This window comes from Schistocerca piceifrons, chromosome 4 (assembly GCF_021461385.2).
Source record: "Schistocerca piceifrons isolate TAMUIC-IGC-003096 chromosome 4, iqSchPice1.1, whole genome shotgun sequence".
Lineage (NCBI taxonomy): Eukaryota > Metazoa > Arthropoda > Insecta > Orthoptera > Acrididae > Schistocerca > Schistocerca piceifrons.
Window position 1 is genome coordinate 485,681,096 of NC_060141.1, and position 17,602 is coordinate 485,698,697.

At 44.3% G+C, this 17,602-nt stretch overlaps 1 protein-coding gene across 1 annotated transcript in view; it reads right to left on the reverse strand.

The window, feature by feature from the left end:
* The window catches only part of LOC124795933 (venom carboxylesterase-6-like), a 115,789-nt gene extending 101,055 nt beyond the window's left edge, over window positions 1–14,734 (reverse strand). The window contains exon 1 of the mRNA XM_047260013.1: window positions 14,504–14,734. Within this exon, the coding sequence (XP_047115969.1) occupies window positions 14,504–14,734 (231 nt within the window). The remainder of the gene's footprint in view (window positions 1–14,503) is intronic.
* Between the last annotated feature and the right edge of the window lie 2,868 nt (window positions 14,735–17,602).

Genomic DNA, 17,602 nt, shown 5'->3' on the forward strand with positions numbered 1-17,602 from the left:
TAAGCTGTCTTCCATTAAATTTCGATTAAAGCTATAGATTTACGTGAAAGTAATTTTCAAGTATCCGAATTTTTCCTAGTTTTATTGCACTGAAAATTTTAGTTAAATTTTGTTTTAATTAAGATCCGTTTAGTCAAGAGTTTGAAGTCTGTTTTGCTATTACGACTGCTGAGCATGTCTACAAAATTATAGTTTGCTGAACTGTTTCAAGTTAAATTCTGCTTTACTTAAACCTCTGTTCAAACATTGAATGTGAACTTTTTTACTATTTATATTGCTGAGCATTCCTGTAAAACCAAATTTTGCTTAACTATTTTTGCTTTAATTATTCTATTCGTAAATATTTGTTCTAATGTTCCGATTGCTGATCTTGTCTGTAAAACGATAAGCTGAATAATTGTTCCGTGCATGCTACCAATGTCAAATTCCCCCATGTGCCTCAGTAAATAAAGAAAAAAACTGTATTTTGGTCTATTCTCGACTTGGACTGTCTTTCTACTCCAGCAGTCCGTATCCTGCTAGTCTTACACACCATAAAGGACTGAATTGAGGATGCTGTCTGCCTCCCACACTCTTTAAGGTGAGAGAAGGTACTGGATGTCTGGTGTAGAAAGTGTGTGGGCATGGAGATCAGATTAGGGAAGCAGTGTGTGCACATATGCTCACGATCAGGTCGTTGCAGCAGAGGATGTAGAGGATATATCTTACATACTTAGGAAGTTGTTGGAAGAATACATAACGTGCTGCTCCAAAATCAGTTTTCAGAAGACGGACCATCTATGCTGTGGGGTGGTGTGAAGTGACTTCGCCATTGGCGGACATCAAATTAAAGTTTAAGAGTATAAGTGCATGTGTAATATCCTATCACGTGATGGAAGACACGACAGATATACCTAACAACGGATTAGACAGAAAAACGGAGGCTATCCAAAAATTAAATCCTGTACTTTGGTCCTCAAAAATTAGTTTACAGGTTAAAATGCGATTATACAAATCCACTGTGGAACCAATAACAAGTTGTGGTAGCGAGTGCTGGGAACTCTCAGAAAAAATACAAAGATACTTAGAGCTTTAGAAATGAACTATTTGGGATCATGTTGAATTTCCCGACTTGGCCGGGTAAGAAAAGAGGTAACTTATTTTCTCATACCAGGACGCAGACCTATTGTAGTATTACGGATAGAATAGAAGAAAGCCAGCTAGGAATGTTAGGGCAAATGAAGAGAGTGGAGGAGGACAGATAAGCAAAAGGAGCACTTTTATGGGAACCCTGTAGCGACAACGAGAGGAAGACCATGAAAATGTGGTACTCACTCCGCACAAGAAACGATCCAACAATCTATGCACAAAAGAAGCTTGTGACCCTACCAAACGAATGGTGAACTTGATTTCATTTGGCGAAAAAATTATAGCCTGTGTGTTTTGTGATTGTTATTGTTACCTTGCAAAAGGTAAAACAATTACTACTGATACAAAAGTCATTTGAATGGAATAAGAATGTGAAAAAAGACCTGGCAGTAAAAGAAAAATTCAGGACAGCTTGCTTGCCAGCTGAAGTGCAATGTCAGTGCGAAAACTTGACGATCACAGAATGGATTGTTGGAACGTCTGCCCCATTCACGAGATTTGGCACCATTCGACTTATATCTATTTTCACGTATGAATAAGTCAATAACTAGAAAATATTTTGGCTCCAATTGAAGAGTAATCTCGCACCTCTTTACACTAGGCGAATATTGAAACTCGACGGATTTCCTTCTCGCTAAGCTTTGTGACACATACACTGCGCTACAAAATTAAAGAATCGCTTTTTAGAAACCTCGTAATTGTCTCCCGCTGCGACGCATAAGTTTGAAAGTTCGCTCAAAGATGCCCACAGGGTTCCTTAGTAATGATGTCCTGTGGCGTCACCCTCGGGCTCGGCAAAGCTTCAAACAGCAAGGTGTCGCCACATGAGAGGTAAAGGTCACAGCTCTAAGCGTTCATGTGATAGGGAAGGTGGGTTAATGATGTCAGAAGTGCACTAACTGTTTGTCTAAGTGATGATCGAAGGGATCCCTGTGTTAAGGAGAAATCTACGGATACCAGTCACTGAATGACTGGACCAGAAGTGGAATTCATCCTACACCTCTGTCAGGGGGCTTAATGTAGCGCAGAAACTGATTGCACAAATAAAATAGCAACTATACATTTACACAACTGAAGGTGTTTTAATTTGACATTTTATACTGAACAGCCGAGGTCCCGAAACCATCTGTATAAAGATGGACCTACAGAGATTAAAGAGGGAGGTTGAGCGAAATTTCAGACTTATGCGTCGCAATGGGAAACAGTTATGGGCCTTCAAAAAAGTGATACTTTAGTTGTGTTGCACAGTGTATATCGTTGATTGTTCGGTGGTCTAGTGTCTTTCTGGTGAGGATCGCACTAGTATTATCCTTGGCGGTGAGCTCCCGGTCGCGGCTGAGCGGATAAATCATGTGTTTTGTTATTTGCTTCCTGAGCCTAGTTGAATGTTAAGATAATTCTCATTTATTGTCCCGTCAGTTGCACATTTTTAACTAGATTACATGTTTCGATCACTCAGGGTCATCTTCAGATCCAAACACTTGCTTTAGCAAGCCGTCATGTCTACTCAGAACCACATATCAGAGTACGGTAGTGGAGTTTTCACGTCGCCCGTTATGCTGAGCTGCAGAGCTGCAGAGTGGTCTGAAGTTGCAAGTATCGGGTGAAAACTTCTTTTAATAGCCTTATAATGGGTTTACACAAAGCATAGAACAGCCAGAAAAAGCTGTTGAGCCAAAATATTATTTCCATTGCTCAAAGCCAGACTGTATGCTGCCTGGTGGCATTGCGGGTACATGAAGCGGTTAGGAAAGTACAGAAGACGAGCAAAGATGAGTGTAGAATACGGGCCCTAAATGGAGAAATCCATTATCGTAGTGACTTTAACAAATGGCAGATTGTTACGACCGGCGCCTCAAAAACGGTGAAGCTGCTTGGCAGTTCGCGTGATACAGTCGTAAGCATCAATGGAAAATGCTTGAAGGTTGGTGAAACCACGATTAGGAGGCAAGGTATTGAAAGCCAACGCTTCCTCTCTGCAAAGGACAGGCGGCGGCGATCTGTGGCACACCTGACGACAGAGTACAACGCTAATGGAGACACAGGTGTTTCGGAGTATACCATTCAGCGCATATCATAGAACATGTTCCTCCGCAGTAGACGACCTCTAGGCATTTCCATGCTGACTCAGCGGCAATGTCACTTACGACTGCAGTGAGTACTTGATCGTCGAAATCACTCACAACAGACGAAAGCCGTCATCAAAAACTAAGTTTGTGCATAAGTTCTTAGCGTTTTCGTTTTGCATGTTGATATTCCGGTTGCTAGAGGTTTCTTTATCGACTGTCACTTTTTGTTTGTAGTTCACTGTTGCTATTTGATGTTACTTATTATCATTTGTTATTTGGAGATGGTGAGTGGAGATGTGGACGCTAGAAAATGGAGTACCAAGTGGAGAAATCGCAACATTTCCGACATGTTCTTCTGTTTGTGTTCAATAGAGGGATGACAACAGCGGAGCCAGCCGGAAACATTAGCGCCGCGTATGGGGATAATGCGGCTGGACAAAGCACAGCAAGAATATGATTTTCTCGTTTTAAGGGGGATCGTTTTCACTTTAGTGACCCTACATCTTCAGGAAGATCTTCAGGGTTTGATGAAGTTCGTTTAAACGGATTAACCCATAATGTCCTCGAGAACTGGCAAATGTGCTACACAGCAGTTCGTAGTAGCTGTTTTGTGTGAGTTGGTGTAGTCGGTCTTGAGGAGATGCTGGCTCGCGAACAGCGATCAATTGGACTTAAATCTCCGGCAGCCAGGTTGTCGGCAACTTAAGCCGTGTAAGTTCACGTTGTTGGTGCGCTCTGTTATTCCAACAGCCTCTGTTTTTCAGCTGATGCATCCGTGGCTACCGGGCAAACATACAGATCTTGGCATTTGGTGAGTCGACCACAGTGCCGGTGATGTTCGTCTTCTGCTGATCTTCGGTGTTGCTCCAGTCGCACGTAACATTCATGCTCCAACAAGTGAGTCACCACAATCAAATCGGACTTCCTAAACGCGTGTAGTGCGTTAGTGGAACCGTTCGTGGTCCTCAACAGACCTCTGATATTGCCACCACTATGAAATATAGGCTTCAATCCCTCAGCAACACAGCACACAGCCCCTATGCCGTAGTTCATACCTCTCACTTGATGTAAGCAAGCAAGAGGGAGTTGTTCCTTTACTTACTTTCGCTTCACTGTACCTCGCAGCTCGTTGTACGAGGCTGCGTCAAAAGGTATCTACACATTTTTCTAATTTGCTACAACAGTACAAAATTTAGGACATATTTTGTGGTGTCACCGCCAGACACCACACTTGCTAGGTGGTAGCTTTAAATCGGCCGCGGTCCATTAGTACATGTCGGACCCGCGTGTCGCCACTTTCAGTGATAGCAGACCGAGCGTCACCACACGGCAGGTCTAGAGAGACTGACTAGCACTCGCCCCAGTTGTACGGACGACGTAGCTAGCGATGCACACTGACGAAGCCTCGCTCATTTGCAGAGCCGATAGTTAGAATAGCCTTCAGCTAAGTCAATGGCTACGACCTAGCAAGGCGCCATTAGCAGTGTATTGTCAGAAACTATAGAGTCTCGCTTGTATCGTCAATAGCGATGTACCAAGGATGGATTAAAGTTAAGTATTCCAGAAGCTACGTACTTTTCTTTATAGCATTCATTACGTATCCTGTTACAGACCTATCTCTTGCCTGCGTGAGCTAAACGCGTGCCTTCCGGCTACTTCCGTGGCGTGGCTGTCTTTCTACGTCACAACATACTTTTTCAACAGTCACCCTATTTTTCAGTGCACTTGGTCCATCAAAGAACAAATTTTTCAGAACCCTCAGAAAAAAGTCGGTGAAGCAACATCACATCATTCATCACTTCACTTCGTAGGGGTAACGGTAGCATTTTATACTACTTTTAAGTGGATCGAACAAGTAGAAATCCGACGCAGCGATATCAGATAGATCACAACTGGATGCAGGGTGCTCCAACAACTCGAAATGCACATTCTCATGAATATTTACTATTAAAAACAGTCTTGATCACGGTTTATTTATCAAGGTGACCGGTTTCGACCACTACTGTGGTCATCTTCAGACCATTGAGCAAGAACCTCTTTATGTCAGTAGTGATTCTCCAACAGAAAGAGGTTCCTACTCAATGGTCTGAAGATGACCACAGTAGTGGTCGAAACCGGTCACCTTGATAAATAAATCGTGATCAAGACTGTTTTTAATAGTAAATATTTGTAAGACATTGATCACTGCCTTTCCCGTAATGTATACAAAAGTAATACATTCTCATGAGTTAGAACGATATAGGCGCCGATATGTGAACATTGGCAATAGGCATCGGCGTATGTAGTTGTAATGTTGACTATTGGCTATTGACTCCTTTGCCATGTATTGTTCTAGAACTGGCCCTTGCGCGTCCCAATAACTGTGATCAGTTATCCGGCAGAGGGGTGACTCTTGAATTCCTTTTTGGCTGGAGATTTTTGGCGTTTCCATTCCATGCACAAACCTTCATTCTCTGTTTCAAAGTAACGAGCCATGTTTCATCTACAGTGATAATTCGTTTCAAAATCGTTTCACCTTCATTAGACCGACTGTCTAGTTGCTGCCGACTGATTCTCAGACAATTGGACTTAAGCTCTGGATTGTTTAGGTTTGGGGCCCATCTCGCACATATTTTATGGCATTATAGCCTGTTGTAGAAGATATTATGCAGAACCGTGCCTAATTTCCCTCAGTTTGAAACCTCATCAACAGACACTCGTTGGTTATTCAAACTCAGGTCATGGGCTCGTTCGCTGTTGGCGACAGTAGTCGTTATGACTGGACGACTGCACTTTCCGTCGACCCTAAAAATAACTCGGCACATCTACCGTATACAAGTCTGCACCAGACCTATTAAACGATGTACCTAACGTGTAAGTCTGCAGCAACGCCCCAAGGGTACCTACTCGGAGTCGCAGCCATGTTTATGTCCTTGGGTGTGAAAGTTGATGTTTCTTCAAAGCTGTATTTGTTCATATTGAATCTTCTGATAGGTCTAGCAAGCCGCGGTGGCCGAGCGGTTCTAGGCGCTTCAATCCGGGACTACGTGGCTGCTGCGGTCGCAGGTTCGAATCCTGCCTCGGGCATGGATATGTGTGATGTCCTTAGGTTAGTTTGGTTTAAGTAGTTCTAAGTTTACGGGACTGATGACCCTGATATTAAGTCCCATAATACTTAGACCCATTTGAGCCATTTGAGAGGTCTAGGTTCACTTTTATTAAGCAGTTGATATTATCTTGGGCAACCAGGATGAAACTGCCTTATGATTTTACAAAATTGTGGACCAAAGCGTTTGTTTTATGTCACACGGATACAAGAAAATGATTAAGTTAACGTTTCACAGCATTTTGGACATGGAGGACGCAGTTATATGCGCAGCATTTGCTGTGGGAATGGCCGGCGTAGTTGTTAGGAGAAAGAACGACACCGAGCGAGGTGGCGCAGTGGTTAGACAGTGGACTTGTATTCGGGAGGACGACGGTTCAATCCCGCGTCCGGCCATCCTGATTTGGGTTTTTCGTCATTTCCCTGAATCACTCCAGGCAAATGCCGGGATGGTTCCTCTGTAAGGGCACTGCCGACTTCCTTCCCCATCCTTCCCTAATCCGGTGAGACCGATGACCTCACTGTCTGATCTCCTTCCCCAAACAACCCAACCCACCCACAGAATGACAACGCACTGCCAGAAGCAGGAATTGGATTCGACCCTGTCAGGGAAGAAGAGCTGAAGGCAGCGACATATACTCCTTGTTAATAAAATAGTCGAAGCCCGAAGATACGCAGGAATTTAGGAACTTAGACAGAATGGATGTCTTGTTTTGACAACCTGCTCTCGATTTGCATGACGAGATTCGCGCAAATAACACAGTAATGAGGGAATCACCACACTCGGTTTATGCATTTTTATTGTCCCTGTAACACTCCTCTCTCTCTCTTTTTTAGCTCGGCACAACAGAGCGACAGCAAAGATGCATAACGGCCTTTGTCGTCCTCACTGGTCGCGGCCGGCGCAATTGTACCTCGACTCGTATGGCTATTCTCCAAAACTCTCCTTCCTGGCATGCTGAAATAATACAAAAGATGCAATCAAATCAATCAGGTGTCAGTTAAGATTATACTTACACATCGAAAGTAATATTACATTCACATTTTGGTAAAATATATAAATTCAACTCAGAATTAAACATTTGTTGACGTAACTTATTATGGTATAGTGTATTTAGAGAATCATATAGACACCTTTACACCTTTCCTTGCCGTATGCCTCATTAAGCACGCTTATACTTTCTTTATTCTATACCTCTTCTACAATAAGATACTATTATTAGATATACAGCTTTTCTCAACCGGTAACGCAAAAACGACTGTTGTCATTTGTTTCATTATTGTATTAATAAAAACTTACTCACTGAAAAATGTGCCGAGTATCTCACGCAATCGCCAAAAGACTCCTCGAGAGTTGACATATATCTCGTCTGCTAGCCACAAGTGAAAACAATATCGAGCAAAAATTCCGCTAGAAAAGCTACGTTTCGCGCATGCGCCTTCACACCTCCTCTACTTTGCCTGCACGGATCCATGGCAGTTCAGAATGCCTCGTATTTCTCCACGACGGATGAACCGTCTGCTAAAATTGTAGCTTCCCCAGTTCTGCCACTAGGTGGCAGGTCTACTGCACATGACTAGTACACGTCAGGCGTGTCGTCTAATACCGGTTAGACGCTTGTTGGGCGGCTTTTGAATCATCAAGTCCGTTGGTAAACACTTTTTCGCCGTAAAGTGTTGCGCCTGTATCGTGCTGAAGCTCTTCAATAGCTTTTAGCTCCTAGGACACCTTCAGACCACAAAAGAAAGGTTGAGGAACGTTGTCTTCGAATGGTGGAAGTGGAGAATGGTGTAGCCAAGTTAACTTGGCAATGGCGCAGAACCAGATAAACAGAAAGTTTTCCATTCATTCATCAAAACATAGATCGCAAGAGCAGGGAGCTAAGAAGACATCGTATTGACACAGTGTTTATCCGATAAGAAAGGTGCGTGAATATTTGAACACTGCGAAGAACCAGCGCCCGCCGCTTACCACAGCACAATATATGAAAACCCTTGTACATGCCATCAGGTGTACATACGAACTACTAAAAGAAGAAAGGAAGATTAGCGTTGAACATCCCGTCGACATCGAGGTTGTTAGACATGGAGTACAAGATCGGAAATATTCAAGGATGGGGAAGGAAATCGGCCGTTTTCTTTCTAAGGCACCATTCCGGCATTTTCCTGGAGCGATTTACAGAAATCACGAAAAACTTAAATCAGATGGCCGAATGTGGATTTCAACCGTCGTCCTCTCAAATACGAGTCCAGTCTGGCAATTACTGCAACACCTCGCTCGCTCGTACTAACATCTGGCTTGAAGAACATAAGAGCAATTGTGTGGGAAACACGGATAACTCGGTAGTATGAGTTCAGGACCTGGGACCAAGGAACCGCCAAATTCTTTTCTCAGATTCTATAGTATTATCGAGATCCAACTATTACCATGCTAGATTCTGCAGAGAGGCCACACACATTCAAAACAAAAAATAATTTTAACAGAGAACAATAACGACTGAAATTTAGCTAGTTTGTGGGCCTTAGTACTAAATCAGCCACCACAGTGCCAACTCTTGCTCACTGTAAGCTCCATAATCTACATCTACGCGATTACTCTGTTTTCACAATAAAGTGCCCGGCATAGGGTTCAATGGACCACCTTCAAGTTGTCTCTCTACCATTCCACTCCCGAATGGCGCGCGGGGAAAACGAGTACTTAAATTTTTCTGTGCGACCCCTGATTTCTCCTACTCTATCGTGATGATCATTTCTTCCTATGTAAGTGGGTGCCAACAGAATGTTTTTGCCAACGGAGGAGCAAACTGCTGATTGAAATTTCATGAGAATATCCCGTCGCATCGAAAAACTCCTTTGTTTTAATGATTGCCCCTCCAATTCGTGTCTGTAGCACTATCTCCCCTATTTCGAAAATAATACAAAACGAGCTACCCTTCTTTGTACTTTTTCGAAGTCATCCTTCAGTCCCATCTGATGCGGATCACCACACTGCACAGCAATACTCCAGAACAATGCGCACAAGTGAGGTGTAAGCAATCTCTCTAGTAGACCTGTTGCATCTTCTAGGTGTTCTGCCAATGAATCGCAGTCTTTGGTTTGCTCTATCCACAACATTATCTATGTGATCGCTCCAATTTAAGTTATTTGTAACTGTAATCTCTAAATATTTAGCTGAATTTACAGCCTTCAGATTTGTGTGACTCATAGCGTAATCGAAATTTAGCCGATTTTTTTTATTACTCGTATGAATAACTTCACACTTCTCTTTATTCAGGGTCAACTGCGACTTTTCGCGCCATACAGATATCTTACCTAAATCATTTTGCAATTAGTTTTGGTATTCTGATAACTTTAAAAGACGGTAAATAACAGCATCATCTGCAAACAATCTAAGACGGTTACTCAGATTGTCTCCTATGTCGTTAATATAGATCAGGAACAATAGAGGGCCTATAACACTACGGTAGCGTTCTCGCTTCCCACGCCCGGGTTCCCGGGTTCGATTCCCGGCGGGGTCAGGGATTTTCTCTGCCTCGTGATGGCTGGGTGTTGTGTGATGTCCTTAGGTTAGTTAGGTTTAAGTAGTTCTAAGTTCTAGGGGACTGATGACCATAGATGTTAAGTCCCATAGTGCTCAGAGCCATTTGAACCAACCTATAACACTACCTTGAGGAAGGCCGGATATTACTTCTGTTTTACTCGATGACTTTCCGTGTATTACTTCTAACTGTGACCTTCCTGAAAGGAAATCACTAATCCAGTTGCCCAACTGAGGCTATATTCCATAGGCACGCAGTTTGGTTAGAAGACGCTTGTGAGGAACGGTGTCGAAGGCTTTCTGGAAACCTAAAAATATAGAACAATCTAACATCCCCTGTCGATAGCACTCATTACTTCATGAGTATAAAGAGCTAGCAGTGTTTCACAAGAACGATTTTTTCTGAATCCTTGCTGACTATGTGTCAATAAGTCGTTTTCTTCGACGTGCTCCATAATGATCGAATACAGTATGTCTTCCAAAACCCTACTGCAAATCGACGTTAATGACATGGGTCAGTAATTCAGCGGATTACTCCTACTTCCCTTTTTGGGTATTGGTGTGACTTGAACAATTTTCCGATCTTTAGGTACGGATCTTTCTGTGAGCGAGCTACTTGTATCAGCATACTCTGAAAGGAACGTGACTGGTATACAACCTGGACCGGAGGCCTTGCCTTTATTAAGTGATTTAAGCTGCTTTGCTTCACCGTTGCTATCACGCAGTGAAGATATTCATTGCGACTTGCTAATTGCCATAATAAATGTCGGCGTGACTCTGCGATCTTAGAAAGTGGTCTCATGACGTAACGACTCTTTTTCTTTACTGTTCTGTCATCTCCCTTGCCTCATGTGAGCTGCGGATGAGCATTCAGAGCAACAATTAACAATCTGCAGACAAAAGGTATGCAGTACACAGAACGACTTAAAACAACAAATTAATAGATGAGATATTTTCAAGGGATTTTACAATTTGTAAAGATGTCTTTAATGAAGGTTTCATATAAAAGAAACTTGGTTTCCGTCGTTGTTAATTTTAAAACAGAAATATTAAAAGGTAAAACTAAAAAAGTAAGATTACATTTGCCACACGATGTAGAAAACTATCTTAAAAATGAAGCACTACACTGTCATTAAAAGTTGAAGGACCTGCTCTGCGAAAATTCGTGTTATTGGAGGGAAAAATGTTAGGCATTTTGATAGGTTAGGAGAGTGTGGGTGTAAGCTGGAAATGTGATGGATACTACAGACAGAGGAGGAGTGGACGTTGGAGACACAGGGAAAGAAGTGCATTTTGGGCCTAATATGAAGAAGAAAAAGTGGTAGGGGAAGGGGGGGGGGGGAGAGTAGGCAAATCACTACTCGATCGTTACATGACCTTGAGTTTGAAATTATTATCTGAGTCTTCATAGCCTCTGATAATGTTTCCAGCATCTGGAGACGAAGTTTAGGCACATAAACATACCTTAGACGAAGGCGTGATGCCTGTTAAACAGAAAATCATCAGTGGTGTGACAGCGCTGAAAGCTATTACAAGTTAAGAAAACGGCGTCTCCTATTCTCTGGGGAGGGCAGTAAGGCGTAGTCCCAACATAGAAACGATTAGAACGAAATCTAAAATACTTGAAGAATTCTCGGGTGTCCTTCCGACGGTAAACAGACGCGTTGCCATCTTCAGGTGGTTTCTGATGACTGCTTCTCCGCTGTTGTCGGCGTTGACGTAAAAGCATTCCCGTGTGTGCTGATGACCGCAACCCACGACGACAGCGCGCTCACTGGAGACCCCAGTTCGCAGGCGGACGTCGCCGTCCTCCCCCCCCCCCCCCCCCCCACAACGAAAGGAGTGGGATGATGGAGGGGTAATGCCAACGTATACAGTACGTCGACAACAGCAGAGCAGCAGTCGTCAGAAACCACCGAAGATGTCAACGAATCTGTTCGCTGAAATACCGTGGAGAACATACGAGGTGACCTGAGCGGACACTCGATAACACGACGGGAAAACGTCAGATTTCAGAAAGCGCAAATACTTATTGACTTACCCTCGTATGTTTTTATTAGTGTATCCGTTCTCACGTAATGTTATCTGCAGTCCATTTAAGTCATGTTCGAGGTTATCATCATCGCTTATCCGGTGTGCCCATGCTGTCGGCTTGTGTAACACAGTGTCCTTTCGTTCTGGATGCTGGTGTGACCCTCCACCTTCTTCGGTTTGCTATACGCTTGGTGCCCCATTTTTATTATTTAGTTCATTTCCTGTGACGAAAAACGGTCGAGAGCAAAATCCTTTCTGGTGAGATGGCTATTTCGATTGTACTGGAAACGCCAGTGATTGTCCAGATTTTTTATTTTCGGCACTGTCATACAAGTTAGTACCGGTTTCGACCGTCATTGGCCCCCTTCAGGTAAATGACATGTACACTAGCTCGCGTTGAGAGAGACTGACAGACAATATGATTTTCTCAGTGGTTGGAGCTAAATACTGTATGCGTCTTGCAGTCTGAAGATGGCCGGTAATTTCTTATTGAAATTCTGAGCGTTTTTCCCTCAAAATAAAATACAGTGCTCAAAAGAATTATGGGAAAACGACTTTGGGCGTCCACCACACTCCACTGAGCAATAATTGAGGACTGGATGTGTTACCCAATTATACTTTTACTTTTCACAAATTAAGTACACAAAAAAACATCATTACATCACCGAGAGTTTATACAGGGCGAGTCAAAAGTTCTTGGGCACCTTCATAAGTTGGAAGATTAAAGGGAAAATTAAAATGTGATGATGGGAACATAGGTTTGATGTGGGGCCGCAACTTTTGGAGTGAATGTCATTCATGGCCGCCATCTTGAAATCCGCCATTTTGGATTCAAGTCATTTTTTTTTAATGGGAAGGGGGGGGGTGTATGACACATCAAATAACACTCGCTTGAGCTCTGGAATTTAGTGGTGTATTTTGTTTTTGTCTATCTTGTACAGTAGAGGATATTAATGTTCAAAGTTGGAAATTACCTTCATACCGACTGCTACAACAAATGTTCTACGTGTTGTCCATCCTGTGCAATGCACAACTGTAGTCAGTGCAACCACTCTGACTTCTAAACTGTACAAGATAGACAAAAACAAATTACACCACTAAATTCCAGAGCTCAAGCGAGTGTTATTTGATGTGTCATACACCCCCTTCCCATTTAAAAAAAAATAGACTTGAATCCAAAATGGCGGATTTCAAGATGGCGGCCATGAATGACATTCACTCCAAAAGTTGCGGCCCCGCGTCAAACCTATGTTCCCATAATCACATTTCAATTTTCCCTTTAATCTTCCAAGGTGTCCAAGGACGTTTGACTCGCCCTGTACAAAAATAACAGAAATGTCCGACAGGTGTCGAAAAGAAAGTGGAAACAATCATTCATCCCATCATCTTAGGTGCTGTTCATTGGACTTTGAGAGCTTCAATAACGTGTCTACCCTCCGTGAGCGTTTATCACTGCTTGACATGGCATGCTCCATACAGGTCTACAGACGTCACCTTTTGGTACCCGTTCCCATTTTTCAGTGAGATCCCTTAAGCGTTCTTGGAGAGTCTATGGTGGAAAAGGAGACCACGTACATGTGTGTCAACCGTGCCTCACATATGTATGATGGGGTTTAGGTTGGGACTCCCCGTCGGACATTCTGTTACTTCAACGTCCAGGCTTCGCACGACATCCTGCTGACGCTCGCCACACAGTCTCTGGCCTCAGAAGGAATTCAGGGACGCCACCGTACGCTGCAGCCGCCACGTGGTCCAACAGAATCTGTTGAATGTATGCCTGGCGGTAAGGTGACCATGGATAACAGCAAGATCCGTACGGCTGTCAACACTGAAGCCTCCCGATAACATCACAGAACCTTACTCCACCGGACAACATTTGGCAGGTACCACACCACCGATCTTCGCACACGAACATTCGTCTGCGAATAGCACGTGTGGCCAGTGACTAAGTTGCCCGTTGACATGCGAACGTTAGAACTGAAGGCGGGCAAGATGTCATGTCGAGGTGGGGTACTCGAACAAGACGTCTGAGACGCAAGTTCCTGTTCATTAGAGTGTGATAGGACACAACGGCTCCAGTGACCCTTCCGAGATCTTCTTGCTGTGCTCTGGCGGTATTCCTACGACACTGAAACGCAGAGACGGCCAGATATCTGTCTTCAAGTGGAGTTGTAACGCGTCGGCAACTTTGTACACTCTCCTGGTGTACTGACCCACCTCCCTGTAAGTGCCCATGGCACCGAATGACACAGGAGAGGCATTGTCATCTACAGCAACACGACCAAAACCCAGTCTTTTCGGATCAAACAGATCGTTTTTGCAACTTGCGTTGTATTAAGATGTCGCATTGCATGTGCTTGACTGAAGACAATGTCCACAAATGACAACTGCCATCTGTGTACCTCACAAGAAAACAGTGGGACACCGGTACTCGCTTCCTACTGAGGGGGACCTAACACTTTAATGCTTAACACAGCGAATGATTTGTTGCCTACATCGAAAGCGAGCATCTCAAGCCATGCAATAAGATGACAGGTACTGCCTGCATCAAAACAGATTTAACATACCTGATATTGATACACGTGTTCACCTAATTCTTTTGAATAGCATATTTTCAAAACGAAGTCTTTAATGGCTGTGCGGACTGACCTGGAAGCGGAGGTCCCAAAGTGGAGGCTCGGCGTACGGAATGCCCACGTAGGCGAAGAAACGCTTCCCACGCCGGGACAGCATGGTGGATCCCGCCACCTTTCCCTGCTCGACGTTGACGACTGGCGCCAGCTCCGTGTCCTCCGCGGCCGTGGCCGCTGACGCCGGCGAGGCACTCGCCAGCAGCAGGCAGGAGAGCGCCAGCGCAGACGCCACTACCCGGGGACCCATTTCGCCGCAGTGGCGGCCGGCCGCTCCTCGTCAGATACCTGTCGCCCGTCTCCGTCTTATCGCGGCGATAACGCCGGCGTATCGCCTGCCTCCACACCAGAGGACACGTCAGGAGTCGAACTGACTGCCACACATACTGCAGATTACGCAAATAGCTCTTCCAGAGCGTGACAGTGAAGAACTCATTCACGCCACAGCATAAACAAGTTACTACTTGTGATACTGAAATATCTCACAGATGAGTAAAGCCACCAACGTTTATGGAGAAGTTCTCAACGCTGTGTTCATACAAGACTTGTAGGACATGTAGAGAGGGGGGGGGGTCAGTACATGATATTTTGAGTAGGAACCTGTTTCCGGAAACGTACTGCTCCTGTTCTACGACGGTTTCAGTTGAGATGTTTAATTCATCCATTTCTACTTGGGAAACTGAGTTAGTCGTGACTGAGCACGATTATTAGATAACAATTCGAAAGCAAACAAAACGAAACATTTATTTTTTCACTTGAGCAAATTTTTTTTTTGTATTAACACATAAAGTGCTTTTTTTTAAAAAAAAGAAAGTTTGAGGGTACTCCGACATTGGATATAATGCAGTGAAATTACTTACACCTGAAGCATGGGATACCACCCGTCTGCTTTTAGCCATGACGTCATCAACATGTCATCAACATGCATACGCATATCCGTTTACCACTACCATTGCACACTATTAGCGGGCGAGGGCCCTACATGCCTGTCGAACTGGCTGCCAGCGTTCAAGTTGTCGAGAACGATTGACACAGCTTCGAAATGCTTGAAACACTCAATGGCATCGCTTTTCCCACGAAAAACTACACTGGTGTCATTCGTATTGCAATTACCAACACTAAAAAATTAAATAAAAAATTTATGTCCGTGAAATAAATCTTTTGCACTCTTCCAAGTTCTCAACACCGTAAAAAAATTAATTTATCAACGAAAAAGTTTAGGGGTACCCATCCCCCAGCGTTCCCCCAGAAAAACAGCACTGCACATAAACATTACATGTTTACATTATTACAAACCAAAAAAGAACCCAACGTACTGTACGTACAGAACAGTACTGATGCACTCCAACAGCGGCTCGGTGTGGCGACCACCAATGTCGTTACAGAGATTGCACCTATGGTGCATGTTCTGGTACACACTCCGCATCCCACCTGATGTCTCTTGAGTTTCTAGTGCAGCGGCCAGAACTTGTGCCAATAGACTTTCCTCTGTCTCTTCAGAAGTATCGTAAATTGAACTTTGCATACGACTCCACAAGATGTAATCCGTAGGAGATTGATCTGGCGATCGTAGAGCCCACGCGGTTGGAGCAACTCGGCCAATCCATCTTACACCGTATCGTCTGATGACATGTTTCCTAACCGCACGTGAGAAGTGAGGTGGTGCACCATCACGCTGGAACCACGTGTCCTGACGGACTTTCAGTGGCACAGCTCCGAAGAACGGGTCCAATACGTTTTGTAAGAAGATCAATTACGCAGGAGCAGTTAGCTTGAGTGGAAGGAGGTATAACTCAATCACATGACCGTCCAGAATACCTGCCCACACGGTAATACCAAACTGGTGCTGAAATCCCTTTACATGCGTGGTACGAAGGGTTTCCGCTGCCCAGATATGGCTGTTTGGCGAATTCAGGACACAGTTCATAGTGAACTTATATTCGTACGTGAATAGAGCTCTACATGGAAACAGGGGTGTGTCGATTCTGTAGTTCAGGAACGCGTTGTGGAAAACCGGCTCGACCCATAACATGTACCCTTTGTAAGCGGTACGGATGTAATTGTTGCTCACACAGAACGTCCCAGACGATATCGTGACTAACACCCTTGCACGTGCAACTGTTCGAGTGCTCGTTGAGGGGTTCTCTTCAACACGATACAGCACATCTGCTTCACACTGGGCGTGCGGAATTGCCGTGGAGCACCACAGTCCTGCCTCCTTCCGGAGAAAGTAGTTTTTCTCGGAGCCGCTGCGTAACTAGGGCAAAACGTTTGCGCGACAGCGTGTTACGCTGCGGAAAACGTTTGTGATGCAGCCGACTAGCAGCTCTTCCGTTACCAAGGGCTTCGCCGTAGCCGGCCGCTGTGGCTGAGCAGTTATAGGCGCTTCAGTCTGGAACCGCGCTGCTGCAACCGTTGAAGGGTCGAATTCCGCCTCGGGCATGGATGTGTGTGATGTCCTTAGGTTAGTTAGGTTTACGTAGTTCTAAGCCTATGGGACTGATGACCTCAGATGTTAAGTCCCATAGTACTCAGAGCCATTTGAACCATTTGAGCTTCGCCGTACACAAGAAGCATGTCTGCGTCTTCCGAAAACGTGTACCGAACCATGTTTACTACGAGGGTTATTCCAAAAGTAAGGTCCGATTGATTGCCAAATTGAAACCACAGTGAACATCAGAAATGTTTTACTTGTAACAATTAGCTACACCTTTCAGCTACTTCTCTACGTAGTCGCCGTTCTGACTTAGACTTTTGTCATAGCGTTGTACCAACTTTTCAATAGCCTCATCATAGAAGGCAGCCGCCAGTGCTTTCCGCCAATTCTCCACGCTGGCCTACACCTCGTTGTCTGTGTCAAAATGTTGTCTTCAAAGACAGCGGTTCATGTGACCAGAGATGAAACTCAGGGGGAGACAATTGCGGACTGTATTGTGGGTAATCTAACATTTCCATTTGAAAACGATGCAGGAGCATCTTCATTGCCCCTGCAGAATGCGGCTGAGAATTGTCGTGAAGACGAAACAGCACGACAGTTATGTAATGTTGGCTGCATAGCTTCAGGCGAAATTTCTCACCAGGCCCTCGTACTTGGCGGCAGACACTATTTTCTAGACAT